General features: G+C 45.5%; 1 protein-coding gene across 3 annotated transcripts in view; it reads right to left on the bottom strand.

Annotated features, from left to right (window-relative positions):
• Positions 1-18,448, bottom strand: part of MEGF6 (multiple EGF like domains 6) — a 182,589-nt gene that overhangs the window by 47,124 nt on the left and 117,017 nt on the right. For all 3 annotated transcript variants that reach the window (XR_008598426.1, XM_055001922.1, XM_055001923.1), the window contains 4 exons: positions 6,760-6,885; positions 3,639-3,761; positions 2,600-2,722; positions 1,603-1,740 (listed from right to left, as the gene is read on the bottom strand). Coding sequence is in view for 2 of the 3 variants with exons in the window: in XM_055001922.1 (XP_054857897.1) it covers positions 1,603-1,740; positions 2,600-2,722; positions 3,639-3,761; positions 6,760-6,885 (510 nt within the window). In the remaining variant the exon portion in view is untranslated. The remainder of the gene's footprint in view (positions 1-1,602; positions 1,741-2,599; positions 2,723-3,638; positions 3,762-6,759; positions 6,886-18,448) is intronic.

Consider the following 18,448-nt stretch of genomic DNA (forward strand, 5'->3'; position numbering starts at 1 on the left):
AAGATTCAGAAGTGGTTGAAAGTTCCCCAGTTTAACAGTATCCCCCAACAACTCTCCAAATAGCCACCCTGTCCTCTTGGTGTGGGGATGTCCCATGAGTTAGCTTTTTTAAAAAGGATTAGATAAACTGATGAAGGATAAGTTCATGGCTATTTGATGCAACCTCAGTTTCGGTAAATCTCTGTCTAAAACACCAGTTGCTGCAAGAGTCTGATTTCTTCAAGCCCTGCTCACAAGTATCCCCAAAAGCTGTCCACTGCTGGAATCAGGATGCTTGCCGAGAGGGACCTCTGGGGGATACAACTAGCCAATTTTCATATTCTTAGATCTAAAGACTAGAAATTCAGTTATCTTTGTAGATAGTCTATGAATTACAGCACTTGGAATTGCACTGAATGTGTGATGGTGCTGACCTACCTCTTCCAGCAATATATATAGAGTGTCACAGTCAAATATCCAGATCAGACATGGGGAAAGCTGAGAAACCCCTCTGCGAAATCCACAACTTGAATGTAAGAAGGATGCAGACAAGATTGGGCTTAACAATTCTCTGAAGATCGCCTAGACAGTCCCGGCACAAAACTACAGGGCCTATGCTTGGCATGTTCAGCTCAAATGCATCCAGCACATAAAAATTTAAACACTCGCTAAGCCAGTTCCCAGTGCAGGAAATGCCTGGCTGGTAAACTCTGTGGAGAATTGCTGATTAGGTTAATTGCCAGAATGGGACTCGGTACAGCGCGGTACAAAATGAAACGCAGACGTTTGCAATCATGCTATTTATACACACACACTTTCATGCACACTGAGTTTGTCCAACGGGCAGCCTATAACCAGATGGGGATCTGCATTTTAGAGTTTTGCACACAGATGGAGGCCATGTGATTGTCAATCATTCTGCTAGTGTTGTTAATGAAGGTCTCCCGTTGTGGATACATTTCTGCATAAAGGATGTATGTAAGGACACATTTCCTGGACCCTCCACTTCCCACAAAGCTGGGAAGGCCCATAGCTCAGTTGTGGATTGTTTGCTATGCCTTCAGAAGGTCCAGGGTTCAAACCCAGGCAACTCCTAATTTGAGACAAAACCAAAGCAACTTCAAGTGGTCAAGTCATGCGGGAGTCTCCATAGCTCAGGAGCAGAACAGATGTTTTGAATGCAGAAGATTCAGTCTTTCATGCCCCCTGAGCCCTCATATACATCAGAATGAACAAATGGTGGCTGTAAAAATGTAAGTATCCAGTTGCGCTGCACACAGTGTACGTTTAACTCTTTGGATTGCTTCTAAGTAAACAGAAATATAGGAGCCTCCCCACTGGCACAGTTCACATTAGAGCAAAACAGCAAAAGATAGAAACACAGATCATAGAAACATAGGGCTGGAAGGGATCCCCCAAGAGTCATCTAGTCCAACCCCCTGCACAATGTAGGACATTCTCAGCTCTCTCTTCCCCCACCCCCACCCCCAGCGACCTCTGCTTATGTTCAGAGGAAGGCAAAAAACTTCCAGGATACACCATCAGTCATCATGCTGATGTGCTTTCTTGCTATATGGGATCATTTCTTCATTTAACCAATTACCAGTTCAGTTATTCGATTACCAATGCAAGTTTTCTGGTCTTCATCTAGTTGGTATCCCAGGTTACAGGTGCAGACAGGTCCAGAACTTGTATGACTGCAAAGGTGGGAACAGCCGCCATTGTTGGTCTCACAGCTGTTCACAATTTCCATTTCTATCCCTGGAAAGTCAACAAAACACCCTGAGAAGTTCTCCTCTTTACAGGTTTATGTACATTTTGTGCATTCTTTCTACTTCAGTAATTCATTAACCACCAGAGAGTGGTTCCACCCACTTCAGGAGTGTCATTTACTCTTTTGACTGAGTCTTATTTTCATCTGTGCTTTGCAATGTAATATCACACACCTTGTCCTGGGAAATCAAGTTTTCTTCTCTTATTGCATAGTAACTCCCATCTCTCCCGGCCCTTCTTCAGTTTGTAGCTTTGGGTATAAATCACTCTGCCAACTGAATGCAACATTTCTTGCATCGAACAAAGCATACTCTGACTCACAAAACATTGTGCTACAGCATGATTGTTAGTCTTTAAGGTGCTACAAGAGTCTGGCTGCCACAGCTACCCCTCTGAAATGTGCTCTTGCCATAGTCGTCTTTAGCAACATTTTGGACAGAGTCAGACATTTCAGAATGTGTGTTTTGAATTACAGAAGTATATTCTAAACTGTAAAACCAATCTGCGGACTGAACACATGAAGCTGCCTCATGCTGAATCAAATCATTGGTCCGTCAAGGTCAGTATTGTTTACTGACTGGCAGTAGGTCTCAAGTAGAACTCTTTCACATCGCCTGCTATCTATTTCCTTTAACTGGAAATGCTGGGGATTGAACCTGGAACCTTGTTTATACCAAGCAAATGCCCTACCACTGAGCCACAGCCCCACTGCCAAGTTTCTCTTTCTGGAAAAATGTCACACACACACCCATACTCTCTTATTGCTCAAGCTCAGATTTGCAAGGTGCAATGGCAATCTCAGAATTGTATTTTAACCGGAGAGAAGCATATACAGGCAGACACTTACGGTAACATTGCTTGCCGTCTGCCCCCAGCTCGTATCCTGGATTGCAAGTGCATTTAAAGGAACCCCGGGTATTCAAGCAACTGTGTGCGCATGTGGCTAGCCCAGCCACACATTCATTTATATCTGGAAGAAAAGAGAAAGAGGGGGGGGGAAACGTAGGGAGGCTTTGTTTTTTTCACTGAGTCCTGTTTTTCCTCCAGTGAGTTATCCCATGTTACCCACATTCCCTTTATAAAAAGTACCATCCTCAACAGTGCAGTATTGCTACCACCCTACTCCCTTTATAAAATTGAATTTTGAGAGCTAAAGAAAGGTCATTTTTCAGCAATGGGTATCCACGTTTCCTACGCCACAACGCAGAAAAACAAAGCGAACCCCTGAGCCAGCCAAACAGCATTAGATTCCAGCAGCACCTTAAAGACCAACACAGTTTCTCAGGATATATAAATTCTCCTGAGTCTAACAAAGTGAGCTGTCACTTAAGAAATCTTATACCCTAGGAAATTGTGTTGGTCTTTTAAGCTGCTACTGGACTCAAATTTTGTTCTACTACTGGACTGAAACTAACTTCATGGAAGGCACCTGAGCCAGTCAAATGTATGAAGGCCTGAAACTGTATATTTGTCCCAGCTCTACCACTGGTCATGCAGGTGAAAAAAGCTTGGCCTTGCCCAGAAGTTACAATATCCCCCCCACCCCCGCGCCTCCTTGTTCCTACCAGGCACCCTCCTATTACTTTCATTGCGCCTCTTGCATGGTTTTTTTTCTAAGCACAGAATTAGGGTTCAGATTTTGTGTGTGTGTGTGTTAAGAAAATATTTTCATGAGTCCCACTGCACAGTTCATAGTTTATCAGGGACAGACTACTGGAACAGGAAGTAACTGGGATGTTTTTGTGAGCGTTATCTTCTTGAGCAGTTGAAGGTTCATTTATCATCCTTTAAAACCAGACCCAACAACTCATTATCCACTGAGATAAAAGCGGCATTTGGATGACTTCTGGCTAGTTTGTGTGAAACTCTCATGATATGGCTCATACCTTCACACGTTTTGTGGTCATGCCCCAGTCTGTATCCAGGGTGGCATTCACAATGTGCCACCCCACGGCGATTCTGGCATTTGTGCATACAGCCTCCATTCCTATCGGCACATGCGTTTCTTACTAAAACGATAAGGAAAGCATGTCAGCTGGAAATCCACTCCCCCCACCAATCACTGACTTCTTAATCTCTGCTGCCAGGCAAAAGTGTTCCCCGCTTTGGAACACTCATGGACAGAAAATCAACTAGCCCAGTCCAGAGTGCAGTATGCCACTGCAAGAAGAGAACAGAAGAGTAAACAACTGTGGATCAGCAAGCAAGAATCAACCTCCCCAGCAAGAATGGTAATTTTTGTAGAGGTTCCTGAGCTCTGGGAAAAGAAGCAGAGAGAGGCGAAGACTTATTTCCAAAGTGATTTCCTGAGAATTGCTTTGCAGATCCCTTGCTTAGCCCAAACCAGAGTACTGAATTCATTCCCAGAAAAAGGGAGTGATTGCAAAATTAATGTTTCCATCCTCCTTCACAAGCACCTGGGTGTTTTTCTCTGCTGCATGCCTGCCCAGCGCAGCTCCAGGGCACCCTCTAGGGTGTAGTACCAGCCCCACCACCTGATTGGGTAGTCAGTCAGCTGACACCCCCCCCCCCCCAAGAACCAATGCAGTTCCACCAGGCTCTATTAAGGCAAGTTCTGAGACCGAAGCCTTCAGTCTGAATAAGGCTTCTTGCTATAAGAGGATTCTGCCAGGCTAAGCTCATGCACCCTTTGGAGAATGACCACCATCTGGCAGCACTCTGGACCTGGAGACATCTGGCCACTTTGGTTCTGACGCAGCCTTGGAGGCAGGGGCCTGGCTTTTCTGTGGGGAAGCGCCATGACCCCTGATGTCAGTGTCTAGCATGTAAACCCTGCCTTAACAAATACATCAAAGGCAGTTGGATGGGATGATGTCTCTGGACTTCATCTGGTTTCCATTTTAATCCAGCCAAGAGCCAAGGAATATGCCACAATAGGTCTATTACAGCAAAAAAGTTACCATGACATATTAGTGGGTTTGGGTTTTTTTTTTTGTTCTTACTGTGATGTCTAATGCACAAAGTAGAAACTTTGTGCATCTGGCAAATTAGGCTGTTGCCTTGCACATTAGGCTGTTGCCTTGCAACTTCAGCAGATGTAACAGTGAAGACTCCTGAATGAAGATTTCTGCCTCGCTTGCAGAAAGAAGTTATGTATGGGATGCGGTGTTCTTGGAAAAGAGAAACGCCTTTCCAGCAGAACACTGGCTGTTGTCTATCCCCTGTACGAGTATCCTGGGAAGATCAAGGCCAAGTCCTTTCAAGTACTTCTGTACAAGAGATCTGCCACCAGCCAGACGCCAGAAAGGGATGCAATTTCAAACTTCCTTCGAAGGCTCTAATTTTAACATCCCAAGTGCCCTGGTCTTGGGAGCATCTCCCCGTCAGCACCCTCCCCTTCCTCTTCCTTATCTCAGCCATTCCGGCTGAGAAGATGCAGCTGCTTCCCACCTGAGATGCTGAAGAGAAGCAAAACAATCTTGGATCTCTCTAATACCGCTTCCTGGCTGCCCCCAGAGCCTCCCAACCTGATACTGTTTCATTTGGGTTGGCTGAGTTGCTTCTCTTTTTCCTCCACAGCCAAAACAATCCCATAGAAGGTATCCAAAGGAATAGAAACGCGTACAATTGGCGTTCACTTCTAATACAAGTCAGCCAGCCAAATGGAGTGTCAGGGGGCCATGGAGAATGATTAACCATTTCCTGACCCACTAGTCAGTCAGTCGTCAGGTTCTCTTTCTCTCTCTAAAAGCACCTCCAGCATCCATTCATGAAGCGCATTAAGAAACCACTTGGGGTGTCAAAATCCCAGGGGCACCTGACTCAGCTTGCATTTCTGCAGATTTGAGGGAGGCACAATCTTAGCAACTCACTGGCTGGACAATATGACAGGTATTATTATAATCTCACATGGCTCATGGGAATAAATAAAACCCTATGTAGACATGACAGAGAAATGTATGGATTTGTACATTTTTAGCTCGACGTTTCTCCAAATAGCTGAAAGTGGCTGAGACTCTTCTCCCTGATGTTAGCTCAGTGAGCATCCTGGCAGAGTAGGGGACCAGAACCTGGGTCTCTTCCATCTACGTTGCCTGGAGTTCTCCCAGAGATCTGTTCCCCTGGAGGAAAGGGCAGCTTCTTTCCTCCCCTGGAGGAAAGAGCAGACTCCATGGTCTGATATGTTCACAGTGCTCCCACCTTTTCCCAAACTCCGCCCTCCCCAGGCACCACCTCCAAATCTCCTGGCATTGCTCAAGCTGGCGTTGGCAACACTACCTCCCTCTGAGAGTGGCTTACCAAGCCCTCATAACAAATTAGTTCATAAATTTAATCCAAATGTTCCTTTGGGAAAGGATTCTCATCTGGAAATGAACCCAGGAACAGTGGAGGGGTGCCTGGCTGCCTCCATCTTATGGCTTCATTAATGGCAGTAGGATTCCAGGGGGGCAGAGGGAGGATTTTCATTTGGAGCTGACTCCTTTCTCACCTTTTGGAGAAAAGTATAAAGCCACTAGGGACAGGTCCTTCTCTGCAGAGCCGCATCAGCAGTGGAATGCCCTCCCCACAACGGTCTACCTTGGGCTAAAGCATTTTTTATCAGATTTTTTTTGTTGATTTTGTCTCCCATTCCTGCTCTGAAGTTTTTGGAATGCTCGATCTCAGCTTGTCAGGGATTTTTTTATGGCCAATTTTGTAAGTACGTCTTTTGTATTGTTATGACTTGAGACTTTTCTACAAAACTTAATATTATTAGCCTCTTCTGAAACCTTTGCCTCGAGGGACAGGAATGCAAACCTTTTACCGCAAGTCAAGAAACTTTGACATATAAAGCTTCCTTTATGCCAAATTAGACCAGAGGTCCATCTAGCTCAGAAGTAACTATTCTGAGGGAATATTTCTTGTATGAACACCAGACTATCACAAACCAGCATATTTTCTATTAAAGATTTTGACTGGTAAGGATCTAGATTTGGAAATTCAGCACCATGGAAATTTTGGACTTCTCTGTTTCGCTCAGTGTCATCAAAAACAGGGGGAACTCACAGATGCAATGCTTCCCATCGTCCTTCAGCTGGTAACTGGGTCGGCATTGGCACTGATGCTGTGAGACGGTGAGCTGCACGCAATCATGTTCGCATCCGCCATTATTGATGGAGCAGGTGTTGATGGCTAGGAAATGGAATACGGTCAACAGGATTAGCGCAAGAAAAAAGCACAGCTAGACATCACGATGCAACATGCAGGAAGGGAAAGGTCATTTGAGATGCACACTCTTTGGTCTGCCTCAGGTCCCTCAACTGACAGAAAACTCTCAGAGTCTCTCTACATGAGACACCTGACACATGAAGAACACGTGTCAGGAGATGCAATGTGAGCCGGGAAGGGTAGTTTAAAAAGACAAAGCCCGTGGCAGGACAAAGGCTTTGATATATGCTGAAGCTGTGTGAAGGGGTTGTAAAATTCCAGAAAGGAAACTTCAGCCCATTATAACCTCTCCAAGTCCAACCTGGCTCTAGAAGGCAGCTCCAGCCCGTTTCCATTCCTAGTTGCCTCCTGGTTGTAATCCCACACAGTTTTAGACTGGAGAGGTGAAATTGACAGAGCCTGCCAGGAGGAGGAGATGAAATTAACAAACCCTCTAAGAAGCCATCTCCACTGGCTCTTTCAGAACTTCGTTTCCCAGGTAACATTGCGTCTCCCTACATTTAATGAACATGCACTGAGGCAGCTCGTGTAGAAAGGCTCTTAGTGTTTTAATATTTTAATGTTTGCTACCTTGGGCAGAGAAGTGTTTCAAATAAATAAATAACATGCCATTTTAATACTTCACAATCACCAGGAAAAATACCCTACATATATATAGAACAGCTTGTAAACAAAAGGATATATTGGTATACCCTGATATGCTATTTTTCAACATGCAGGGAGATATGGAGTCACTCAATATATGAATCTAGTATGTTTTTCTGCCACCCTTCCTCCAAAGTGTGTACATCATTCTGCCTTTTTTTCCCTCTCACAATGGAAGTACCTCAGTCAAGGCGATCATGACTGTCCCAGTGTCAACCAGCAAGCTTTATGACAGAGTGGAGGTTTGAACTTGGGTCTCTCAGAAGCTAGTCCAACTCACAAGCCACTACATCTCTTCACAAACACATGTGTGCATGCATGTGAGTGTGCACACACACTACAACTAGTTGTACAGTCTAGGAAAAGCTTTATTGCTTGATCCTACGGAAGATATTAACTGGCCTTGAGGCAGCCATACAAATTCACCAAGACATTCACATCATGCGACCCACACTCTGGATTTTCACACATGAGACCGGTTCACAATGCAGTTCAGAACAGAAACTTGGAGAGTTTCCATTAGCAGATAACTATCTCCAATTTCTCTAGGAGCTCCCCCTTAGAAGAAATGATTGTTGAGAAAGGAGTGGAACCGCCACATCTGTCAAATGAAAGCCACGGCTCTGCAGGCTGGCATCTCTGCAGGTAATCAGCAGTCTCTGGGTGGTCTCCAGAGGTGGCTTGGGTAACCATTCAGCTTTGAAAAGCCATGGCCACAAAAGCATCCATGTCTCCCACAGCCTCCCGAAGCTCATATAAAGTTCCCTTCTTAAAATATGCAGGCTTCTTTCCATCTCCCTACCCCAGAACACACAGCGGCCAGGTTCTCAGTGGCTTTGCTTTCAAGTTTTGTTGGCTGCTGGAACAGTCATCAGAAGTTTGTTGTGAAACGTAAACAACACTCTTAAATCTCTTTTGTTTTTAAAGGTAGACTCCTGTTGTATTTCATGCCCCAAACTGTGCCTGTCCAGGTACAAATCAACAAGTCAATTGTTTATCAGTGGTGCACCAATGTGCAGCGAGCTGCTGAAGCATAGTGGTTGGGTTGCAAATCAGTACTCTGCTGGTTTGACTCCCACTACTGCCATGAGCTCAGCAGGTGGCCTCGGGGAAGCCTCTCCTCTCAGCCCAGCTCCCCAGCTGTATTGCAGGGATAATAACCACACTTTGTTCACTGCTCTCCATGGGGCACTAATCTGTCCAGAAGGGTGGTATATAAGCACACTTTTATTATTACAGGCTCACCGCTCATGCGTTGTAATGCACCACCAGGCATATATGACAGATTATCCTTGTATAAGACATGCTTTCCTTGGAGGAAGGAATAGTAAAAAATAATAATAAATTCTAACGGCTGGGGATGAGGCCCAGTGACGTCAAATCAGAGTCACATCACAGGATGAAAAAACAGATTAAAGCAGAGCTTAAAGAGGCAATCCAGGAACTGCCCTTTGTCTCCGAAACACTAACAGTTTCACCAGTCAAAGCCGACTGAAATCAAAGAGATTAGACAGGAGTAACTCTTCTTAGGATAGCACTGTAAGTGATCCACCAGGGAGAGCATTCAACAAATGGGACAAGAAGGCTGAGGGGTTACACACAGAAAAGGGGCTTAAGAAGTCAGATCAAATAACTATTCAAATGCGCTTTTTGGTAATGTGTAAGCTAGGTACAGTGTGACTTCTGAAGTCAGCTATAAAAACAAAGCAACTGCAGATGGCATCCTGCAGCCAGAAAGGCGGCTTCTCTTGCCTCAGTCTTTCCTGGCTTTCCCTGTTCTTATTAAATCCATTCTTGCTCCGCTCTGCCAGCTTTAGGAAAACTCTTTTGAACAAAAGAGTTCTCTGTTGCGGCCAGATCAATCTATATAGCATGTCGACTGACGTCTGGTTTGGGGAGCTCAGCACATACAGGAACGTCAACGATCTCCGAATAGCACCCGCAGTCTTGATCGGAGGTTTGGCATAGCGTGCAAGACAGAAAGCCACAGAGTTTGTACTCGATTCACTGTAAATGATTCCCCAGCAAAAGGAAAAGAAAAAGCACCCTGGCCTGTGACCTTCTTGACTGAAAGAACAGTTTGCAAATACACAGCCCCTCATGAGCTAAACAAGATGCTTGTGGGCTTAAAGACAGTGAATTTGGTTAAAAGTTGCAACGCACTGCGTGACAGTTTCACAAAGACCTGGAAATCTGGTTTTTATGGTTCGTTTTTTGTTCCTGTTGAACAAAAATCAACTCGGACATGGCAAAAAACAGATGAATATTACAGAGAAATGTATGTTCTTTGGGTCTTGTGGTAGCCATTAAAAGAAATCTGGATATATTAAAATGGGTGATAAAAACACATCCAAAGCTTTCATAAATAATGCGGTTGAGGCCCTTTCTTTCCTTCTGAAAACATTGTTAAAATGATGCTTAAAGCAGGCTTTGCATTGGCTTATCTGGGAGGAAAAACAAACTAGAAGGGTTTAATAAATGAAAATCTTTAATCTAAAATCATCTCTACTGGTATGAAACTCTATATTGGGGTTTGAAATCTTAAAACCATTTCCTCTTATTAAAGCAAGTTTTTTTAAAAAATATAATCAGCTTTATTTGTTTTTAAAAATAGATTTTCAAATGTGGGAGTTTCTTGTTTATTTCTTTAAGGAATTCTAGCTAGGGAGGGGCCTCAACTAGTATGGGTTAAAGCAACACAGAAATTTCATAGGGTTGCCAGATAGATTTTTTTTAAAAGGACTTATCAGTTTAGACTTCTTCGTGCATGTGTTCCTGCCAGGTCTCTATATCCTCCTGGCGGGGGGAGGGGACCTGGCACTTACCTGGTACTTCCCAGGAGTGTTCTTCTCATGCATGTGCAAAGTGCATGTGAGCTCCTGGTGCTTATGTGATGATGTCACTTCCAGGAAGTGACATCATCACACCAGCCACAGGTGTGATCCTGCGCTTTGTACAGGTCCAGTTCAGCTCATTGGGGCTAAAATTGGCCCCAGTGAAGCATGGGAGCATGCCCGCAGCCACAGAGATGATGTCACCTCAGGAAGCGACATCATCGCACTTTGCTGAGAGCATATCTAGTGTGCACTTTCCCTGGTTGCCTGCCAGTGGCAAGCCATTGCAAAGGGTTTGCCACTTCCTCCCGATTACTAGAGATCAACAGGGCAAACACCCGGGAGATTGCCCACCACTGGCGGGCAACTGGAAAGGCTTGTCATACAGCATAAGCTAGACAGACAATGGCCATATTCGGCCCCCATAAGTCCATGCTACTATTTATTTGGAGGGACCAGAGTTGAGGGTTAGAGGGCTCTACCGGCAGAACATTCCAGATTCAGGTAAAGATCACAGATAGCAGGCTGGGAAACAGGTAAAAACTGACAGACACAGGCATAGTAGACCAGTGGCATCCCAGTGTGGCACCCATGGGACTATGGGGACCCACCAATGGTTTTCCTGATGCCCATTTGCTTCTTCCCACAAATATCTCTTCTCCAAAGTAAAGAACCAATCCTGGTTTTCCTCCACCTCACTGGAGCAGAAGGCGCTTCCCAGCAGCACTGGAGGTAACACTGTTGTGTCTGCAGGGAGCCCCTATTCAGAAGCAGCTGCCTCCTTGGCTTGCAGTCCCCTCCCATTTTGTGGTTGGCCTTGGCCCCAGCAGCAGCCATTGTGTAGAAGGCACTGTCCACGCTCAAATTTCTACAAGTGCCACAAGACTGGAGACCCCTGGAATAGACAATAGTGAGCTAGACTGACGGCTCAACGGTCCAACCCAGTATAAGGTGTATGTCCAGACTAGTTGATTTCATAGTAGGATAGGGATGATAGGAGGGGGTGCCCTGCTTGGTCACAAATACAAAGCCTTGCTTCATTTCGTTTGCATAGGCAGCCAGGCTGTCTGGACTAATTTTTTTCTGTCTGTGGCGGCCAGGGCCAAGAGAAGAAGTGGGGACAGCAGCAGCCGGGTAATACCCCCTCGCTCCACATTCTTTGCAAGGATCCTCCACGGTTCTCCCGATTGTCAGTTCACATTTCCCTTGTTTGGTGGAGCAATTTGTAAAGCAAACTGCTTGGAATATGTGGATTTTGCGGAGCGATTTGTTGACTTCCTTTAGATGGGTGATATAAACAATGCAGGGTGTGTGTTCTGTTCTCCCTTTTGCATCAAATCAAAATTCCGTACCGCAGAAATGCAGTGTCTGCACTCAGAATTAATGCGCACAAATTAAGACCACATGCACTTGACTGGTTTTCCTGCGTTAACTCTTCTCTTGCTCTGGAAATTCAAATGAATATATATATTCATATATATGCCATCTTTCAACCTAACCTCCCTATTAGGCAGTTTTCAATGAAACATTCAAAATGCTAACATTAAAACTAGAACACCAAAAGAACAGCAAGTCACGATCATAAGAACATAAGAAAAGCACTGCGGGATCACACCAGTGGCTCACCTAGTCCAGCATCCTATTTGTTTAGATATTTATGGCCACCTTTCCAGCTTCCATAGCACAGTGAGGTTTTGCATTGTGGACGGCCAGTTGCCCCAGAGAACCAACAAACAGAGCATAGAGTCTAAGGCCTCCCCCTGAGATTGATTCCTAGACAGGCTTGCCAAGCCCCCAGACCGGAGAGCTCCTGTTGCCTGCCACTGCTCCAAGAGGTAACAGGAGGGGGATTTAAAAAACTCATCAGCATCATGAGTGTGATGATGTCACTTCCAGGAAAAGAAGGACCGCTTTAGGAACTGCCAGAATTTCAGGGATTCCTAGAGCTACCGCAGTCACTATCTGGTGTTCTCCAGAAGTGACACCACCATGCACGTGAAGATTGGAGCCAGAGACTTCTGTAACATTGTAGGCAGGGCTTTTTTTCAGCTGGAACGTGGTGGAACGGAGTTCCAGCACCTCTTGAAAATGGTGACATGGCCCTGCCCCCTGATCTCCAGGCAGAGGGGAGCTTAGATTGCCCTCCGTGCCCAGCTGGGTCCAGCCACGTGACCATTTTTGCCAAGGGCAATTTAAACTTTAAAAAACTCCCCCCTTGTTCCAGCTAACCCAAAGTGATGTCATTGTGCAGGCCTGGGAGCGTGCGCGCACTTTGCGTGTGTGCATGTGGTACCCAGGGCACCACCTCCCACTAGGAGTTGCCCCCTGTGCTGACAACCCACTGAATTCCACCACCTCTTTTCACAGAAAAAAAGCCCTGATTGTAGGGGTCTCTGGAGAAATTCAGCTGTTGCTGATTGTAGCAGCTAGTGAGGAAGCAGGGCACAGCTCTCTCATGTGCCTTTAAACCTCACTGGCAAAGCCAAAATGAAACAAAAAAGTCATGCACCCCTTTCTCAACCTTTCCTGATGGGAGAGGTACCAGAATGTGACTCTTGCATGCTCCTTTCAATTGACAAAATTGATGGAGCTCTGAGAAGCACAGAGTTGTGCTCTTCTCCCTCCTCCAGGAAGGCATGTGTACACATGGACTTACGTGGGCATGCGCAAGGGGGATGTTGTAGGCACTGGAGGAAATCCTACTCAAGGCCTACCTAGAATTGCAGCTGATGGAGTTCATGAAGATGAGAAACTTGAACATGAAAGGATGTGTGAACAGATACCACCCCATTTCTGTGCTTGGCATGTTGGCCCTGGGAATTTGTCACTCACTAGATTTGCTTTTACTACCTTAAAACGCAGCTTGTGGGGTAACAAGACAATATTCCCCTACTACACACACACTAATAGCCCCATTTGAACCTCATCTATTTCCCCATTGTGCATGTCGACTGCAAAGTGTTCTGTTTGCATTTACCATGCGGAGTACATTCCAGCTTGGGACACGTAATAAGAACCAGAAGCCATTCCTCTGGCAAGGCGCACATTTGTGCTGATATGTAGAAATACGGGGGCTTGGCTGGCATCGCTGTCTATTCAAAAATACATCTGGCCCATGGAAGGACCAACCCAGTAACTTGGAATTGCACTTTAATACACAACCTCCCACCACTGGTCACTATGAAGCCAGTATTAAAGTCACACTCGGGATAAATACCAGAAGCATGGCTTGATTTAAGCTTTCACCGCAGCACAAGCTAATCAGAAATTAGCAGGCAGCTGGCAGACCTACTTGCGAGGTAGGTTAGGTTGAGAATAAGGCACAGCCTGAAGTCACTGAGCAAGCTTCCATGGCAGAGTCAGGATCTGATCCAGGATCTCCAGATCCTAGTCCAACACTCTGACCACAACACAATGCTGCCTCGCACGGATTGACAGCCCCATGAAATCTTCCATTGATGCATATTTTCAGCATGTTCTCTGTGTATGTATTAGCAATGCCCCAGTGTGCGTATTACTGTTCTCCAGGTTGGAAGTAATAAAGAGATCCGTTTCTGAAGCTGCCAGAGTCTCCCGGGGGTGGCTATTGAGCATGGCTGAAAGATGACTTGAAGCCAGATAGGTAAGCGTACCCACCATACCTAAGAGAATATTATGGATTCTGAGAAAGGATCTTAAGGGTAAGAAAGAGGTTGCATCATAAACATGTTCAAAGAAGTAGTTTTAATTACTGGCATGGGAGAAAGGCTGGAGTCATCTAAGGGGGCAAGAGACCCCTTAGAACATCTTTGTTGTACCCCTAAAACTATTTCTGATGCAGACGGGCAGAGCAGCCCATTTCCTGATCTAAAGGGACTGCAAACACTCTTCACTAGAATTTAGCATGCAAGATCCAGGGTGAGTAAATGGAAAGCCAAGTCATTCACTCTGTCTACTTGGTTTTTTTTTTAGTTCTTGAGCTTTTGTACCCACAGAGACAAAAGCAAAGTCAATTCCCAAAGCATAATTCTGGAGACACACTGTGCTTTAGTCAGCAATGGCTCGTGAATGTTGTGGCTTTTGCAGCAACCCCAACACATTTTGATCAATGGCTCTTTGCCCACTTTCATCTTTTGCAGCAAGAGCTTTTTTCCCCTTCAAAATATTCCTGGCACTGCCTTTCTGCTCATTAAGTTTGCCAACAGCTTTCTAGAGAGAATTTGCATGATTGATTATGCCTTTGGGGTCTGTGGAAATGGCTGTTTATCCAAGCTTAGAATTCCACTTGGAATGCCCAAGGTTTCCCTAAAAGTTCCGCTTCCAGTATGAGTGACCTGGAGGGTACAGAAACCAGGAAAGAAGTTTGTGGATGGTCCGAGCTAGTCAGGTTGAAGACCAGGGCTTTTTTTCTGGGAAAAGAGGTGGTGGAACTCAGGGGGTTGCCAGCACAGGGGGCAACTCTTGGCGGGAGGTGGTGCCCCTGGTACCACATGTGCACGCGTAAAGTGCACACATGCTCCCAGGGCCAATGACATCACTTTGGGTCAACTGGACCAAGGGGGGAGTTTTTAAAAGTTTAAATCGCCCTTGGCAAAAATGGTCACATGGCTGGTGGCCCTGCCCCCTGATATCCAGACAGAGAGGAGTTTAGATTGCCCTCCACGCCACTCCAAGGATTAATACACTTTTTATATGATATTATAAAGTAATTTCAAAGGCAATTACAAGAAAATTATACAAACTGTTTATGTACAGCCAATAAAGATGTCCAGAAAGTCTATCATCTGTGTGTATTCCTTAATGTGTATTCCTTAATCGCAGTATTATCATTTTCTGTTGGTACATTTTGTGGGGATAGCCTTCATTTCTTGCCTCCACGCCACTCCAGCAGCGCGGAGGGCAATCTAAACTCCCCTCTGTCTGGAGATCAGGGGGTGGGGCCACCAGCCATGTGACCATTTTCAAGAGATTCTGGAACTCCATTCCACACGTTCCAGCTGGAAAAAAGCCCTGTTGAAGACACTAACAAGATTTTCTCCCAGTACAATAATGAGAGAATGCTACAAAGGCTTCTGGTTCATCAAAGAGGTCAATGGAATGCCCTCACTGTTCACACTAGAAGGAACATTTTCCATTCTGGAAGCTGTGGGAGCTACAGATATCAGGGGAGGCTGTATATACTCCAGGGGTCACCACCAGTGGGCCATTCTATTCTATGAGGACTTCTCCTGATTATCTCCAAATTGGAGGTGGGACTGATGGCAGCCACCAGTGGCCCAGTGCTTCATGGCTATAACAGGCAAGTGATCTGACCTGGGAGACTAGGGTTGCCAGCCTCCTGGTGGTGGCTGGTGATCTCCTGGAATTACAACTGATCTCCAGGTGACAGAGATCAGATCCCCTGGAGAAAATGGCTGTCTTAGAAGGTGGACTCTATGGCATTATAGCCAGCTGAAGTCCCTCTCCCTCCCAAAGCCCGCCCTCTCCATGCTCCAGCCCCCAAATCTTCAGGAATTTCCCTACCAGGACCTGGAAACCCTATGGGAGACTGATGTGAAAGTGTAAACATCCAGAAAGACAAGGTGACCCAGCAGAACTCCATATAGTGACTCTCAGCTTTCATTTAATTAAAATAAAAATAGGAATGAAGAGAGCAATGGGAAAATGTGGTAAGCTGTTCCTTTAGAGCAGCAGCCATCACATGCAGAAGCTCAAGAGTCTGTGTGTGTGGGGGGGAGAAATACCTTTCACTGAAACCATTCGAGATGTACATCTGTCCACTCATATGCACACACACACACATGCACACAGGAACACACACACCCATTCGGGTTGCCATCCTCCAGGTGGGGCCTAGAGCTCTCCCAGGATTACAACTCATCTCCAAATGACAGCGATCAGTTCCCCTGGAGAAAATGGATGCTTTGGAGGTGGAGTCTATGGCAACACATCCCTACTGAGCTCCCTCCCTCCCCCAAACCCTCCCTCCCCAAGTGTTGCCCCAAGTGTTGCCCCCAAATCTCCAGGAATTTCCCAACCTGGAGTTGGCAACCCTAGCACCCATGAAAATGATCCTGTATCATTCTGCCAGTAGAGGCCTGTAGACTTTTCCACTTGTCACCTGAGGGGGATGGATTCATGCCTTCTTCCTTCTTCCTCCAAACTTTCCTATTTTATGCAAGAATTATTCTCTTCCTCCCTACACACACACCCCAAACAACTTAAGCTCACACATTTTGCCATATAACTATTAAAAAACAACAACAACTAAGTACATGTATGAATCTGGATGTTCTTTTGCATCATTACTCCAATAAGCAACCTGGAGGCAAAATTCAAAGAATTCAAATACTGGGCTATGGGTGGGGGACCTCTGAACTACTGCAACACAACCCCCCTGCCTTTCTCCCTCCACACCCCCTCTTTGGCAGACATAAAACTACCCCTCTGTCTGTCCCTCCCTGAGTGAGCTGTGGAAAACCTGTCAAGAATGCTGTTGTACCTTTTTTTTCCCCCTTAATGAAAGACACGTGATTTCAAAGATCAAGTCAGAGCAAATTCTCCATCTCTCACAGGGTAAATATTTATGCAGACAGAGATCTGGCTGAATGAAGCTCTTTCATGCGCCTGCAAAAACACAAGGCATACAGCCGCACACACGTTTGAGGGCCGTGGGTGATTGCGCAGGGACCCCTCCTCTCCTCTTGGCTTGGTGTGCCTCCTTCCCTTTGCCAGATTTCCCAAGGGTTTTGCTACATCATCAGGGTAATATATGTCCATCAGTGCAGCAACAAGAAACCTCTGCCAGAGTTCCTGCAGAAAGCACAGTCTGATTCATGCCCCGTGAATGAGATGTTGTCCCTCCCCAACATGAGCTGTCTGTGTTCTTTTGTTCTTTGTCCAATACATCTTCTTCCCTCCTTATACACAGGAACGGATTCTTAAAGAGCCACTTCAGCCTGGACCTCCCCACACGTTCAGGCCATCATTAGTGATGGTAGAACCACCTCGATTCATTTCAGAATGAAGCTTGGTAAATTAAACAATTTTGCTTTAAAAAAATGACATAGAGTTCATTTTGTTAAACCTATGCGTGCACACACTTTACGTGTAAACATGTAAATGTGCGAATAAATGTCATGCCTGGTGGGCCCACAGGATCAACAGCACCAGAAATATAACCATAAAAAACCCTAAACATCTCAAAACTGGTCTTCAACAAAATCTAAGGAAGAAAAAATACTTTCACTTGGAACATAAAAGATTGAATAGATGGATACTCCTGTGAAGGAAGGGCATTCTTTCCACTGGGTCTTGTGACCAAAAAATGCTCGTCTGTGACAGCCACTTCTGAAGAATCCAATGTGGACTTCAACACTTCCGGAACTGGGATTCACTGAGCAGCAAGCACACGACAGAAACGAAGAGAATTGTGAAAGAAACATAACAGGAAGAAGGGGAGACAGAGCTATGACCTTTCAGAGTTATGGCCAGGGCCAGAGGCAGTATTAGATCAAGAGAGTCAGGGAGCAGAGATCCTAGCATGTTGGGAGTTGTTGGGAGCACTAGATATGTGAACAGCAAAGAAGATTCCAGGAACTCAGTTAAGGTGCTGTTATGCTATTCCTCCACTTAAAGAGCTGAAGGGAATGCAGAGAATCTCATGTCCACTTATTGCTTTTCCTGTGTAATATTCAAAACATAACCTTTGCACCCCTGTTGCAGTGTGATGCTCATGTTTCACCTGTATGTCATGATCTGAACACTGGGCCGAGAACGAGAAAAAGGCTTGAGGTATGGGACAGAGCCACAGACCATCCTGGGGGCAAGAAGTTGTGCAAAAGAGCTGGAGCATTGAGACCTGGCAGACGTTCTAGATGGAAGAAGTCTCTTGGGCCAATGGTGATGGACTTCTGAGAGTTTAAATTCCAACAGGCTCCAACTTTTTCCAAGATGGGCAGATGATGCCCCCAGGCGGAACTCAGTTCCGGCAAAACTCCAGCACCTATAGAGGATGTCAGCTGTCTGAAAAATGGAGACTTTGAGTTGCTAGACGATTCTTCTCTGCC

Source organism: Eublepharis macularius, chromosome 17 (assembly GCF_028583425.1).
Source record: "Eublepharis macularius isolate TG4126 chromosome 17, MPM_Emac_v1.0, whole genome shotgun sequence".
Classification (NCBI taxonomy): domain Eukaryota; kingdom Metazoa; phylum Chordata; class Lepidosauria; order Squamata; family Eublepharidae; genus Eublepharis; species Eublepharis macularius.